Genomic DNA, 16,838 nt, shown 5'->3' with positions numbered 1-16,838 from the left:
TATAAGAGAAATTCAAGAGAGTGTTGCAGTATAAGGCCCATTATCCTTATTTTCAATGCAGTCTTTAATTTAATTGCTGTAAACTGTCAACTGCCGCAACGAACACAATCACAATTACGTTTTCATTCAGTGTGATCGGGAAGCCAGTTTCCAAATTGAATGACAGACGAAAATCAAGAAAATGGATTTGTGGTTGCTACTGTTGTAGCAGCAACAGAGCAGCCAAAGCAAAGAAACAAACTGTCACCGAGAATGACCCTCAGTGAAACACAAGCCCATGTTTCTCACTAAATTGTAAGTGCAACTTACAGGCACAGTTCAGTGCACTACATAGTCGTCTTATAGTGTTGTTGCAGGATGAAAAAGATTGGTTTGCCATGAATTTAGTGATGGATTCTAGACATTTGAAATGTAGCATTTAAGTGTTGTTTTTTTTCAGTTACAAGGTTGTTGTTGAGTAAATCAGACTCTGATGGCACAGCACTGTATTGTACCTCTTTATATAGGCTTTCTTTTCCACCAAAAATATTTTTTACTGGTTATAAAGCTAAAAAATATTTCAAAGGGTGTACATCATTGAAAAAGTTTGAGAACCACTGCATTAGGCTACTCATTAAATGTATATGCGGTCTCTTTTTTGTGAAGGTTACTTAGGCTACACAGTGTGGACTCAACACACAGACGCCGTCGCTGAGGACAAACACACACACACACACGCTGTACAAACCTTGCATACCCAAATTCTACCCTCTTTTTTAAAGGAATTTGGATACACATTGTGACATTAGGCTTTGTTGGTATCAGATACGCAGATCAGAGATTCAGTATTTTGGGAAGATCCAATGGGACACTGATCCTGACACATGCATGAACAAGTCTTTTCTGCTACATTAAGACAGCTTTTTGTCTGTCGGCTAGAGTGATGATTCTCCCTGCTTCCCTCTCATTGAGATGTTTTATTAGGCAGACAGTACCCTGAGTAGTGTGTGTGTGTGTGTGTGTGTTTCATGTGTGTCAGCATCTCAGTGAATAAAAGGTGTTTAGATTTATTTACATACATTTGCAATGATGACACACAGATGTAGACTTGTTAATGATGCCTGAACACTCATCCAGAAATCATGACTTTGTGTGTATGTGTGTGTGTGTCTGACTTTCAGCATTTAGCCTTGAAGGTTTGCATAAGTGGAGCAATTACTAAACCGGCAAAACAGCATATGGAGAGAAAGAGAGAGTGAGGAAGGGGGAATAGTGTGTGTGGGGCTGGGGGAGGACTTCGTCCACAAACAAAAAGCTCTCCCTCGCCCTCCCTGCTGCTCCTGCACATATCCCTCCTTTTCTCTCTTTGCTTTTCTATTTTCTCCAGCGAGGGCAGCGGAGAATGAATAACAGCAGGGCTGGGAAATGGAGACGTGATGCTCTTTATGCAAATCAAATACCAGCATTGCCATTCATTTCCTTCAGAGCACCCTGAGGACAGAAAAGGAGCCAAAAAGCACTGGGAGAAAAAAAAACAACAACAAAAAAACAGCAGGGAAAACTTGAAGCCAGGTCAACATCGAACAAATATATTTACAAAAAAATGTAGCAGGGTTTTGTGAAGGCCAATCACTGATCAGCATTCAGCCTGGCTGAGCCGGGCGCAGCGCTGGGTCACAATTCTCACCAGCCGAGACCGCAAATTTACATAGTGGTTAACACCCGAGCTCACGGGCGATGAATGCTGAATTTGACAGCTGTGAGCTTTTCTTCTTACATTTGTCTTAGATGATGTCTCAACATGACGTGAGCAGATAGAGGAATAGAGGAATCACATTTCCATTAAATGTTGTCATCGCCGAGATACATTTGATTTAAATCTTATCCGACGTTGACAGTAAACAAAGGAATACATGGAACTGAACACCTGACTGTGCTAGTGGGTGTTTGCTCTGGGGAATGGCCCCTCAGGGCTGTAAAATATAACACAGAGGTCTAGGCGACGGCAGGTGTGACCTTTGCCATTGTGAATGCAAATTTTACTGGGATGTAGAGAAAAACAGCAAAAGGTTTGTTATTCACTTTTCGAACAACCACTCACACATTATTTCACATTTCGAGCCATAAATTGCCTTAGGGACACGCACATAAAATCTGACATGAACACACACAGAACACAATATAGAGGTGAATGTCGGGGGGTAAAAAAAGTTGTTTTTTTTAACTTTGCATTTAATTTCATCGCCACTACCTTCATAAAAAGTAAAGTTCTGCCACTGATCTTCAGTCTGTCCATAGCCTCAGGGCTGATATATTTAGAAACGGTGTCTGAGAGTCACCACCGGTATCGTCTCATTAGGTTGAACTGCTACAGGCACCATAGTTAGATTTCTGCCAATTACTGCATCACAGGAATTCATATTTACTTTGATGAACAGTAAAAGTCTGATAGCCTGTCACAGATTTCTCTCTCTCTCTCTCTCTCTCTCTCTCTCTCTCTCTCTCTCTCTCTCTCTGTCTCCAGTTGAGGTGCCGAAAATGATGTTTTCTTACAGATGTCAGAGATGTTTATTCATGATTTGAGGGGACATGTCCCCAAATCCACCCTCTCCTTAAAACCAATGCTTAACCGATAAGTTACCAATGACAGCTCTGCAACAAAACTCAAACCAAAGACCTCCAAATGAAACCCTTCCAAACCCCACAAACTGCATTTTTTGAAACTGCAAACCTGGCAACATGAGAGGCAGACACAAACTGAGTTGACAAGCAAGGAGCTCCTGTCTTCTGTGTGTGTGTGTGTGTGTATATATTCATATATATATAATATGATGTAATATATTTTTCCCCCACAGCCCTGAACAATATATGGATAAGTTAAAGTTGAATAATGCAGTAACATGCTTTTCCTCTGTTTTTGACAGAGCAACCATCCAATCACCACGGCCCCACCCTGCCTCCGGTACCTCCCCCTCACCGGCTGCAGCCTTCAATAACCGCTCTCAACCAATCCCTGGGCTCCACGCACCACGCTGGCCACTCACTGAATCCGACGCGGCAGCTAACCCCTCCCACTGGAAGCCCGGCCCCTGTGGCCGGACAATCACCAGCCGAGCTGCAGACCACGCCCCCCGAGAGCGTCCCGCTGCAAGACAGCTGGGTGCTGGGTAGCAATGTGCCTCTGGAAACGAGGTAAACTGACTCTTCTTACTATCTGATCTTACTTTTCATCTGCTCTGTACTGTAGGCCTTAACTTGACGTCAAAGAGCCACAGCCATAGCTGTAGTCACCAGCGTTACTGTTCATGGTGACAGTAATGATGGAGGGATGTTATTGACTGACGCCTTTAATGGGAGGACCTATATTTTAACGCTTCTGTAACACCAACACAAGTGTCCTCTAGCAGCACACTTTACCTAAACAGTCTGAGTGACAAAGATGAAAGTAAATGTTACATCAAATCACAAAAAAAAGGAAGGTTTAGCAAGTGTAACAGGTACCCAAACTGGAAATCAAGTCACACCAAATCAAACTAAAACTATATAGATTAATTTTTTTAAATTTAAAATAATATATAGACATGAAATCCCTTTTTTAAATTTGTCTCTGCTGTTGTTAATTTGTTTTGGCCTGGTTGAAAAATGATAATGAGATCATTAATAATGATATGAGATAAGCAATAAGGCCAATCCTGATCCAGTCTTTTCCATTCTGACAAACAAAATTTTGTTGTATGAAACTCTACTTAGACAACCCAGTATCACGCCAAAGCGTGTAATAGACCTGCCTGTCCACCAGTGGATAGCGTGTCAGTGTCACATTTTGCCTCATCGAGGCGTGAACATTGCACTCATGTATGAAGGTGCTGTACCAGCAGAGGGCAACAAAACCACTTAGTTAGTGGTAAACTAAGTACAATATGTAAGGAAACAACGTAACACGAGTATGGAAAACACACGCCGAAAGCAAGAACGGCATTGTTATTACCTGCAATATCGTGTCATTCATACGCCTTTTCGTGCGATCGCCATGGGTAGAGTACAAGCAGGGAGGCATCTGATTGGTTCTTTCCAAGCGGACCTCGAGGCAGTGATTGGTAGACGTTTTTACAGGATTACAGCAGCTACAGATGACGGCTCTTTTCCGGTCCTTTTTCAAGACCATTTCAACCAATATAACAAATAGTGTATACTGGAGAACATCGTCAACCCTGCCTTTAACATTTATATCTGCTGTTCACATTTGAGCCACATGAGGGAGCCTGATGTCCCTATTGTTCTGATAACTGTAGCCTATACTCATAACATTGAATCTAATATGAAAGGCTATAGCATACATTCTGTTTGTTTTACTGATGAGAGGAAATGAAAAGAATGAGATATAAAGTATTCAACATGTTTTTCAATCTCACATGAAAGTTGCGTTTTATCAAACGTAACATACATATCTCTTTGAAATGGCTGGTTTGCCTATTCAAGATAATATAAGGTGATGTGGAAATGGCAGTAAAAATGGTCAGGAGTGTTCATATGCACAAATTCACTCTTCTCACGGGTTATTGGGTTGCAATGGTTTGTCATTTTTTAAAAAGTGGGTCCCCAGAAAAAACGTTTGGGCAACACTGCTCTAGAGGAGTATTACGAACGGACTAATAATAAGTTTGATTCAAGTGAAAAAGAATCGGAAGTGTTGTGTATTTAAATGCAGAATCTCATTTCATGTGACAACTCCGAGCCTTCACCCTCATTGTGCGAGGCAGCCACCATGTGATGTCTTAGGAACATCATGTGGAGTGACACCAGTATTAGAAATGAAACAGCATTGCCACTTCATCATCTGTGCCACGGAGATCTCTCCCAAAAAGTACAGAGCAGATAGTGAATGCACTCTCCTCACCAGACCCCTTGTTTAATTAAAAGGAAAAGGAGATACAGTTTACCCTATCATTTATTCATAAGAGATCTCGGCTGGATAAAAGCTTTAGAGGAAGGAGCATTGATTTGAACTTGACTGTGTGACAAAGTGAAATGGACCGACACTCCAAATGTTTTGTTATTGTGTGAGGGATACCAGTAGAAAAACATGTGAAACACTTGAGACATACTTTACGTTGAAATATATTTCTTCTACGTCCTTGTGTTTATTTTGAATTGTTGAACATTCCCTGTGTATCAGGATTCTTTCCCAGAATAGAGCTGCCCTCTAATACTCGATGGCTGAGGATTATTATTGTATGATATAAAGGGAGTAGCACAGCTGTAAATGGTTGTCAAACTTAACGCAATAAAAACACGTGAACGCAAATTTGTTTTATCACCACTGATTTCTTTAACGAAATCGATCTTTCAGAGGTTGTTAGTGTTAAAGCTAGGGTGAGGATACTGGCATCACGTGAAACTAGAAAACTTAGCTCGTCCCGTTAAATAACGCTCCAAACTTGCGCAAAATTTTGGCGAGTAAAAGCTGCCATTTTCAAAGGGGTCCCTTGACCTCTGACCTCAAGGTATGTGAATGAAAATGGGTTCTATGGGTACCCACGAGTCTCCCCTTTACATACATGCCCACTTTATGATAATCACATGCAGTTTGGGGCAAGTCATAGTCAAGTCAGCACACTGACACACTGACAGCTGTTGTTGCCTGTTGGGCTGCAGTTTGCCATGTTATGATTTGAGCATATTGTTTTATGCTAAATGCAGTACCTGTGAGGGTTTCTGGACAATATCTGTCATTGTTTTGTGTTGTTAATTGATTTCAAATTATACATATATGCATGTTTGAATATCAAATACTTGACAAACTCACTCTTTAAGGTACATAAGGTAGATTAAAAATGTTCGATTAATTTGCACTTAAATATGGACAATCATGCGATTAACCACAATTAAAGATTTTAATCGATTGACAGCCCATAATGTTATTACTTTAAAGTTCTGGAAAAAGGTCACTCGTAAAGAGCTTTTTTACCAGAGATGTGAGAAAACCTCTCAAACATTTTCAAAATGATTCAAGATTCAAGATTCAAGATTCAAGATGTTTATTGTCACACCGGTTATAAAAATACAATCGTGTGAAACTTTTTGCTGGGAAGCTCCATTAAGAAAACAGTAAGTTAAGTAGCAAAAAATTAAATAATAATAATAATAATAATAATAATAATAATAATAATAATAATAATAATAATGTAATAATAATATTAAAAATAATAATAATAATAAATGACACAATGATAAAAAAAAAATCAATTTACAGTAATATAATTAAAAAAGAAAAATGTGTATTTACAAATAATATACAGTACATTAATAAATACTTGGTATATGGTAAATATATGAGCATATATATATATATATATATATATGGGAGTAGTAGAGGTTGCATACTATAGTAATATTGCACAGGCATTTTTTTTTTTTTTTTATATTGCACATATTGCATTGATTGAAGTATTGAACTTGTTTGCTGCACTTTTTGGGAGAGAGAGAGAGAGTGTCGTATGAGTTATCTGTTCAAAAGTCTTATGGCCTGGGGGGAAAAACTGTCTCTCAGTCTGCTGGTGTGAGTCCTGTATCTTCTACCACAGGGTAGGAGGGAGAACAGGCTGTTGTGGGGGTGTGTGGTGTCCTTAATGACCCTCAGGGACTTCCTGAGGCACCGCTGGGTTTACAGCTCCTGCAGGCTGGGCAGCTCGCACCCAGTGAGGTGTTGGGCCGAGCGCACCACCCTTCCCAGCGCCTTACGGTCCACGTTGTGGAAGTATGGCTGGCAAAAAGAGGTCAAAGTGTCACCAGATGGAGGGGTGTGGTTGTTAGTGACTTTAATCTGTTCCCAGCAATTCATACACAAATGCAACCTCATGGAAATCCAACCAACCTCTGAAGACTTCTATCAATGTGTTGCTCATTTTCTGATCTCTTTAGGCAGACTGTGAATCCAAGTATACAGTAAATTATTGCTTCTTTATTGAAGCCTTTTAAACATTGCCAATTTCCCAGACCCCTTAGAGTTCTAATTGCAGTTGTCCTTTCAAAGCACGAGCAATCCGAGGTCGGTGTGTTTCTCTTCAGCTGTGACACAGGTTCTTATTGGATAATTTGAACCTTGAATCCCTGTTCACTGAACAATTTGTAGCTCTCTCTCTTTCTGTCTTTGTTGAACACAAATTCCCCCCTCACAGTATTTTAAAAATCACTGTTCTCTCCAGCAGAGTGTAACATCACGCTGGGACCGTAAAGGCCTATTGCCCCCAAGCTGTCCATACACGCACACACACACACACACACACACACACACACACACACAATTTATGGGTGCAACCTTGACCCTCTGTTCACCAGACAATTTGTTGCCCACTCCCTCTTTCACTCCTTCTTCCTTTTTCTGTCCCGCTCTCGTTAATGTCTTTCACCCAGAGAGAAAAGGAGAGTGACAGATTGATAGATGGAGAAATGTCTGCCTTTGTAACTCCCAACAGTGTGTGTTTGTGTGTCTGTATGTGTGTGCGTGTATGTGTGTGTGTGTGTGTGTGTGTGTGTGTGTGTGTGTTGGGGAGAATTTGTGGACTTTTGGGACAGCCAAACCATGAACCCTGGTGTAGTTTTATATTCTTATGAAGGCCTATAGTACACACACACACACACACACACACACACACACAATTTATGAGAGTAACTTTAACCTTGACCTTTATTTCACCAGACAATTTGTAGCCAACTCTTTCTTTCTTTCCTTTCTTTCTGTCTCACTCTCTTTTGTCTAATTCCCTGAGAGAGAAAAAAGGGGCTGCTGATAGATTGATAGAGGGGAGAATGTCTGTCTCTAAGATCTTAACAACCCCCAGCATTTTGGCTGCATGTGTGTGTTGGAAAATGTTTGGACCTTTGGGACAGCCAAACCATGTCCCTGGCTCAGCTTTATGTTCATTTGAAAGGATAATACGCACACACACACACACATGCACACACAGAGTTCACAGCATCAACTTTCAAAACTGAGCCCACCCCCCCACCAGTGAAAAGACAGACCCTGTGAGTGTGGTATGTATGAGGGTGTGTGGAAGAAATAGTATGTCTCTCCTCTCTCTCTCTCTCTCTCTCTCTCACACACACACACACACATTCAGGCAGACTTGGAGATGAAACAACTTGTGGGGTGGAGCTGAAAATTAAATGCTGTGTGACCTGGAGGCGCTCTCCCTGCATGGCAAATCACACACATTCAGTCAGCGCTCCAATCCAACATGTTCAAAGCTAAATGGACTGTACTGATTGGTTGGTTTGTCCTTCATGCTGTCAGTTTATTGCCAAAAAAAAAAAAGATGAACTTTTTAGACAAAATTTTGTTGATACTTTAGTTACTTCAAGCTACTACGAGGAACTTTGATTTTGTGTTGATTTGTGCGGCCCCTGTGGACGAAAGCGGTAGGCTAGTGTTTCCGAGCACCAGAGTCCATTTAGAAAACCTCTTAATTACTGCAGCGGGGTCTGACAGTGGTGTCGATGTTGTCTGCTCCTTACAGCAGGGGGAGCTGAAGGAGTTTCTAGCTGAAGTTGAGTTTCTAGTGAACCTGCGTAATTTCATCTGATCTCGCGCAGAATCGTACCTGATGGCACCGATGGCAAGCATTAAGAATAACTATATAGAAATAGCCAATCTTCTCACTGATGGTCTTACTTATGTAGGTCATATAGAGGCATCAGTATTACATCGAGACTGTTTCATAACCATTTAAAAGTTACTCACAGCAACTTTAAGCTACTTCCACTTACAATGCCCGGACCACATGAAAGGAAAACTCTATGTAGAAAGAAAGGGCTGTCAGCAGCAGCAGAAACGCTGCCGGTGTGGACAACCCACGCATGGGATATGCAGCAGTTCAGCGAGGCAGCCGCCATGCGCTGCTCACACGGGCGGTCTGGCCCAAGTGTAACTCAGCAGTTCCTGTCGTACTAATTATACAAATAAATAACATAAGTGTACGAGCTGAATGTAGAATTTTAATTGTATTTAATTTGAATTTAGTATCATATGGTCTCAGTGTATCATAAGTGATTACAGGCCACAACCATCACTTCACTGAAGTATTATGCATGAGGTTGCTTTGAAGCACTTCACATAGAATAGTGTTAAATTGAAAATGACTTCAGCATGAATCCTTATTATTCCCCCTTTGTAAGATAGGGACACTTTTGTATTGACACCAAATAACCTTCCATTACTCACAATCTACTTGAACAGTAATGAAAATAATTTGATCCCTTAACAGCATACGGTTTCTGCTAACAATGTATCAAGTTTTTTAGAGACAAATCCAAATGTGAAAGGCACAATGTGTTGAAATGTACAAGGAGTGCATTTTTCCAAACTTCTGCCTCCCGGATGGTTGGGACACCTTGTTCTGGAAGATATATAATTTAACACTTGCACTCTAAATTTGAAAACCTTATTTTTACAATGTTTTGTAAAATTATTATATTTTCAGATATGGAAATACCAGTACGGTAGAGCAGATATAACAAAAGAACCAAAAATGTACTTACAGGCGTATATTTCAAAACTGTGAATAAAATGTGAGGAACAGTCAGAAGGTCTCCAGTTTGAGTTTAAAAGTGAAGAGGGTGAGGATGAGTATGAGCATGGTGAATGGCATAGTTGCTTTCTAACTTGCTAAAAAGGCTCTGTCCTGACTGTCCCTGTCCTAATCGACCCCTACTCACCAATATGACTCCAACAGTCTTATATGCACAGTAACAAGTAACAGAATGTAAGGTGTCTAATGACCATCCATGTTCATAAAGGGCACAAAATATAGAGAAATTAGTAAAGATCTAATCTAATGAATACCTTTGATAGCAGAACATTTTCATCAGCGTTCATGTCTGGGTTGAATGGTCTTTTTCACTGCGACAGCCCTGCAGTTATGTGGCAGTTACGCAGGCACATGATGGTCTATTGCTGCCCACTGACCGGGGATAGGTCAGTTCCAATGTGTTTTCAAGATCATCCCTTATTATGCCTCGTCTCCGACAAATTTCATCAGCAATTTGGCCCGAAACACAAGTTCAAACCTGTGTCAATCTTTCAAGTACAAACTGCCAGATCACTTTGAAAAGAGCAGGATTTCATCAGCGACTCAAGTTTCCCACTCAGGTCTTCAGTCAGTGTCGCTCGCTCTTTCGTTTGAATATTTTCATTTTTTTAAAGAAAATATCTTTTTTTTTGTTGCCCCCAGGACAGTTTCAAAGCTTTATCCGTTCACCTTCTCAATATGGCAAAGTACACAAGCAATATCAGTAAGTCAAAGAATAGAAAATCAATGGTGATGCAAAGACTTGTTGGAAGCTGTAACACAAAGATCGTCCCATATGGATCGTTAATCTAATCTACAGCAAACATGTGATCGGTGAAACTGCATCGAGATCTTCATTTCAGAGTTTGACTGGACCGGACCTGATGTAAATATCAGTATCACTCCCACACACCAGGTCTATGTCCTGTTCAAACACTGGCTGCTTCTCTCCTCAACATTCCTGTCAGCTGACATGGTATCAGATATACCGTGTGTGTGTGTACGTGTGTGTGTACGTGTGTGTGTGTGTGTGTGTGTGTGTGTGTGTGTGTGTGTCAAACAGCCATGGTATCATATAGGCTCTATAGCTAATCTTGCAGACAAAACACTCACCAACTGCCACATACCTTTACCCTATATACTGTTCTCTTTGACCCTCTTTTACACACAGAGACACACATATATACACTCACATGGTGCCATGACTGTGTCTCTCTGATTGTGAGCGCACTTGCAAATACAAGAGAATGAACCTCGGAGTGCTTAGAATAACAAATACCGTCATACTTACAGAACCCATACACAGAACACTTCTCCAGACTGGATCTTTCTCTACTTTCACTTTGTAAAAAGCCTCCATGACTGTCATTTTAGCTCCTTTCCCTTCTTTCATCCCCCTCTCCCTTTTCCCTTCTTCTCCACCTTTTTCCCAGTTTCTCCTACTTATTATCTCTTCTCTTGCTCTTATAAAATTATTCTCTTATTAAATAAATGACACAGAAAAAAATACAAATACAAAATACTCCCCTGTGAAACTATTCATACCGGTAGTGATGCAAATTTGTGACAGTTGCAATACTTGTTAAATAGAGTCTAGCAGTCGGTCTTAGGTAAATTGTCGTATAGCCTAAACTACTGTAAGATATTTCATTGATTCGGACTATACGGAGCATCAGTGTGGTTCTTTTACTCAGAACCCTCAGCTACACTTTTTGAATATGTCCATTCGGCACAACGTGATTGGTTGATGTCTTTATTTGCAGTGTGAAAGCTTATAAAATTTAACATGTTCTGAAAAATATTAGCACAGAACAGGTGCTGCAGGCACGTTGTCAACAGTCTTTTAATTCAACATAGAGAACTGTTGCTGACTTTTGATGTTCCACAGTGTTTCCATAATGAGATAAAAGATTATAGATATATACTGTATTAATATATTATATCTGTCTTCTGTCCAATTTGACTTTTTATACTAAAAGGTGTATCTTTTGCACATAAAAATACAGCATTCAATCAAATATTATATTGACTATGTAGTGATGGGAAGACATCAATTCATATATTGCTTCCAGGATATTGCCATCACACAGATACAATATCCCCCACTGCTCCACATCCCAAACATCTATTTATTCATGTATTGAAAGAATCTGGGGTGATGCTTTCTGGAAACAGAGAAAAGTACCTATATATATATATATATATATCTCGAAAGTAAAATCTATTCAAAATGAGTTGCTGTTTCTCTAAAGACAATAAAGAAAATGTGTGTTTACCGCATTTTTCCGAAAGACGATTGAGCACTTGTACAGCCTAGATTTTTTTTTAAACACAAATTATATGCTTTCAACGTTGATAGAAGACAGCACTTGAAAAAATATCAAATAATGTATTCTTTTTTTTGTTGAATTGTGAAACACTGACATTCACATTTTCAACATTTTTTGTATAGCTATTATAAAGTTGCAAATGATGATTATAATAATTTGCTAAATGGTTAATAAATACTTTGTAACACAGTTACTTTGTATATTTGTAAACTAATATTTCATATTGCAGAAACTAATGATGAAGTAACATAAATTGTAGTATTACTAATAATTAGTAAACAATTTTAATTAGAAGAATAAGAAATAGGTGTATTTATTAATGTTTTATAAATAAATGTAAACAAAAATCACCAATAATAAACAATAAAATAAGACATCTATATACAAGTCAAGTGTTCTGTAAGTTGTAAACTACACAAATATTGCAAAAAACTAAATACTAAATGGATATACATAGACTGGATGGTTATGTACTGTATGTACATATATATAGATGTCTATACACTGTGTATACACAATGTGAATGATTCATATTGGCAGCATTATATTGTTTATCAGCTACAGCTGGTATTGTGAGTGACAGAACATCAAGGTGTAGATAGAAACACAGACAGAGACAGTAAAGAGGTGTGTTATGGGCATTTATTAGGTCCCCAAGAGATGAAAGCAGGAGAGAATGGGGTGAGTTATGACAGGAGAGTGTGAATGTCCTCATTTAGAGGTGGTAATCCTTCCATTGACACACACACACACACACACACACTCTCTCTCAAAGACACATCTCGTACTGTCTGACAATCTCACACACACACACACACACACACACACACACACACACACACATTCATGTGTGTTCACTTGTTATGTCAAGGGACACCCGGCACAACTGGTCACTGAATTGAGCAGGTGTTGATCGTCAATCTCACAGACGCACACAGACGCGCACACACACACACACACAAAGCTGCAGTATTTGGTACTGAAATCAAGCTATATCGTAAAAATAGTATATGGCAATAGTGACCCCTTGTACTAATGTTTTGATATAAAACTAAGAGCAAGGCTAAATATTAATAGTATTCCTTTATCATTTTGACATGTATATATTTTTTATAAATCTGGAATAAATATTTTCTTTAGCAGTTCTCCAAAAAGTGTATGCCACAAATATAAAGCATACATTTAAAGATATATTATATGCAACCATTGTCAGTTGCTGTTTGTAAACACACGGCATTCAAAATGGACCACTTTTCATCGGCTCAACGAGTGAGCAAGGGAGGGAGAGAGAGAGAGCCGTGATGTATATATAGCGAGCTATAGAGTGAATGAAGAGAGGGAGTGGCGTTAGTGAGAACAAAGCAGAATCAGAGAAATAAATCGTTATTTTCTGATTGCTACATTCTAACGCAAAAATAAACATAACCACACCTCTGGACACCCCTGTGGGAAGGTGCTGCATTGCTGGATTTTGAATGACTACAGCTGAAGGGCAGACTTCCTGACCTCTCTGCTCTGTGTGTGTGGCTCGGTCAAACTGACACACTGATAGCAGCACACAGCAGTCAATCTGCACATCCATGACAATATTAAATCACCATGATTAACACCCCAGTGATACTATATAAGGCTGGGTGTGATTTAGGTTGTTTTTCAGTTTAGATGTTTTTATTGATATTGTAGTGTTATACAATAGCATCAATGGCCAATACAAATTAATGATGATATCGTTAGGCTATATGAATACATTTAGAGTTATATTTCGATTAGAATTACAGAGTCAAACAAGATAATGTCAAGTGTAATTTATATAGGATTTGCAAACTCAAAATAAACCTCAAGGTTTCTTCTATAGTACCTTGTCAACACTAAAGGGATGATTCATTCATTCATTCATTCATTCATTCATTAGTCCATTCATGCAATTATTTTTGGCATGTTAATCTTGCCACTGCATTGTTACCTTGACAGGATGAAACTTCTGGATCATATCTATTTTAGAATATCTGTTTTCTTTTGATAGATTCATCTAAAAGCACATATTTCTCCCCCTCAGTTCAGTTTGGCTATTTCTTCTCCGACTTTTGCCAAGCATTTTAATAACCGCTCGGTATTAAACACCAATAGCAATAACAGTGGCTAGTGCTGAGGACTAACAACATTACCATGGCAACTTTTCCTCATTCCTGCTGGACTTTGAGAACCACTCACTTACCTTATTGAATTCTGTTGGAGATGCTTGTGCCAACACCTTTAAGACATCTTTAATCCCCTTCTTAAGAGAAATTTGAAGGAGAAAAACAGCAGATTGACAACATTGTGGAGTTTTTATGAAATTTGGGGTGGGTGATGGATATTGTAAGCTTTTTTCGTTAAATGGAATAAAAAGGACTTCCAAAATACATCAGAATGTGTTTAATACTATTCACACATTCAGTACTCCGCTGTAGTGGAAACAAGAATGCAAAAATGCGAATAAACAAATACGTCAATATTTCAAGAATCCAGTTAAATGTTATGGTACGCTGTAAACTCACTGTTTTCTTGACAGGACATTATGTATGATGGACGTTTACCAGACACAAATCAGAGGCTCTCATTTTTATAGGTCTGTGTGGCTGTTTGCATGGTTTTATGCATGAAGAGAATGAGCAATTAAATGGTGAATTGTAAATTAAATGATTCCTTTATCCAGCAATTGTGTGTGTGTGTGTGTGTGAATGTATGGAGAAAGCTGTTGTTCACCGGCTATTGTCACAGTGTTAGACATGCCAGCTACAGTACTGTATATCCAACATCTGCTATCCGCACATTAGTCACAGTCATTTTCTTCCCGAGGATCCGTAACCTGTCTCTGTTTTCACTTTTGTCACTTTATGTCACACTTAAACACATGCGACCTCAGCCTCATTGTGTCGCCCCTATTGTCAAAGACACTAAAAAGGCCCAGTGTAAATATGTTAATGTAATGTAAATGCAGTTTCTGCTATTATTAGCGGACTACCAGATTAGTTATGGTTGAAAACATGCTACTTTCAGCTAAGCACACTGGTTACACTGGTCATTTTACACTTGATTATCCTCGCTCTGTCTGTCTGCTGTAATTGACTTGCACTAAAACACTCACAACAGACATGTCGACTAATTAGTCTGCTATCCGCAGCCCAACTGTGTGTTTTTCCCAGTCCTGGTATGTCCCAGAGCAGCAGCATTATGAAAACCTTATGTCTCTAATCTCACAAGAAACACCGTCTCCAGCCCACATTCAACAGCTGGATTGATATGACTATAACTTGCAGTGGAGATGATGGAAATACCAGGACTCATATTCTTTAATTAAAGCTGCTGATTGTTGATTTACTTCCTTAAAAAGGTTTCTAGTTTCATGCAAATTACATCTAAACATTGCAAGGATTCAGCTGTATCTTCCAAATGTGTCTTAGCTGAGTGGAAAACTAAGGCATCACTATTTATTTTTGACTCATAAATATATGAGAGAATTGGTAACTTGCAATTCTTCTTGATGGCAGATGTTGTTAAAAACAAATCAGATTCATGTCCATGTAATTTCAGCTAAACATGATGAATGTGCCTGTTTCTCTGGTGTACTAACAAAGAACACAAGAAGATACTGCTGAATATGACCATCCATAATTAATTCCATCGTGTTCATGACAGATGTTGCCTATCAGCTCAATCATTCAATTAAACTTTGTTGTATTGCACCTTTTATACAGGTTAGTGCAGTTCAAAGTGCTTTACAGATGACTGACAAGCCGAAAATATGACAGAACAAGTGTGAACCGTGAGAACAACAGAAAAGACTAAAATAATTAAACAATTTAACAATTTGACAATTTGAAACCAATGCATACGAGACAATAAAATGATACAAATGTAATAAAATATAATTAAAAGCTATAATAAAAATTAGATTAATAAAATACAATATAATTTGTCAACTTAAATGCAATAAAATAAGTGAATAAAATAATGTAAATAATGTCTATAAAACATTCTTAATCACAGGCCTTGTTGTGTTTTCTATTGACTGTTCCAATAGCTAAAATCTGATTCACTAAAGGTTTGAGTCCTGCACTTTGGAACATCTAACAGACTCGTGCCAGAGGTCTTGAGGGGCCGTACCGGTTCATACTGTACACTGTAAGCATGTGAAACATATATGCCGGTGCAAAGTTAGTTTCAACACATTCCCTCTCCCAATTTGTTAAATACCCTAGGAGTCCAAGTATGACGCTCGAGGTACCCCTCATGCCAGTTTTGCATGTGTCAGGCATGGTGTGTCAATGTACGCTCGTTGCATAAAGTGTCTTTTCAAAATAAACTTCCGTGTTCACAGGAAGTTAGGTTTAGGCAACAAAACTACTTACCTAAGGTTAGGAAAAGGTCGTGATTGATAATACCTCGACTGACTAACGAGTCACGTGACTCACAGTTAGTTTCACATGGGACATGAACATCGGTTTCCTGGGTGAAAGTCCCGTGTTTGTTTGTTCCGCTTTGATTTGTGCACTGTGAAATCGAACCAGGCTAAATAGAAAATTAACCAAAAGTATCAACTTTATTCTGATTCAGACTAGACAAACTGACTATACGGCTTGTGAGGGTGCCCTAAAACATGTATGTCAACATCATGTTCATCTACCCATGAACCCTTCTGTTTTGGCTCATATCCTGTGGTTGGTTGAATTACATTTGCAGCTGTATTTTCAGATATTGTAGTGGTTTATTGGTATCACAATTTTCTATCCTTTTCTCAAAGTGTTCAGTCTCACAACCCAAGATAATAACTTCATAATTAACTGATATGAAAATGATGTTGGTGATAAAAGGAAGCGGTGCAAAAATAGAAAAACAAGAGTGAAAGCTAGAGGAAAATCATGTTAGTTTCTCAAGGGAGACCACCATTGTTGTCAGATTGCATTAGAATTAAAAAAGC

The 16,838-nt window shown here is 38.9% G+C and overlaps 1 protein-coding gene across 9 annotated transcripts in view; it reads left to right on the top strand.

The window, feature by feature from the left end:
- LOC119485982 (teneurin-3) overlaps positions 1–16,838 on the top strand; it is a 387,301-nt gene that overhangs the window by 236,095 nt on the left and 134,368 nt on the right. For all 9 annotated transcript variants that reach the window (XM_037765855.1, XM_037765854.1, XM_037765852.1 and 6 more), the window contains one exon: positions 2,904–3,171. In XM_037765855.1, the coding sequence (XP_037621783.1) occupies positions 2,904–3,171 (268 nt within the window). The remainder of the gene's footprint in view (positions 1–2,903; positions 3,172–16,838) is intronic.

This window comes from Sebastes umbrosus, chromosome 3, assembly GCF_015220745.1.
Source record: "Sebastes umbrosus isolate fSebUmb1 chromosome 3, fSebUmb1.pri, whole genome shotgun sequence".
NCBI lineage: Eukaryota > Metazoa > Chordata > Actinopteri > Perciformes > Sebastidae > Sebastes > Sebastes umbrosus.
The sequence above is the reverse complement of the archived record's forward strand: the minus strand, read 5'-3'. Positions and strand labels throughout refer to the sequence as shown.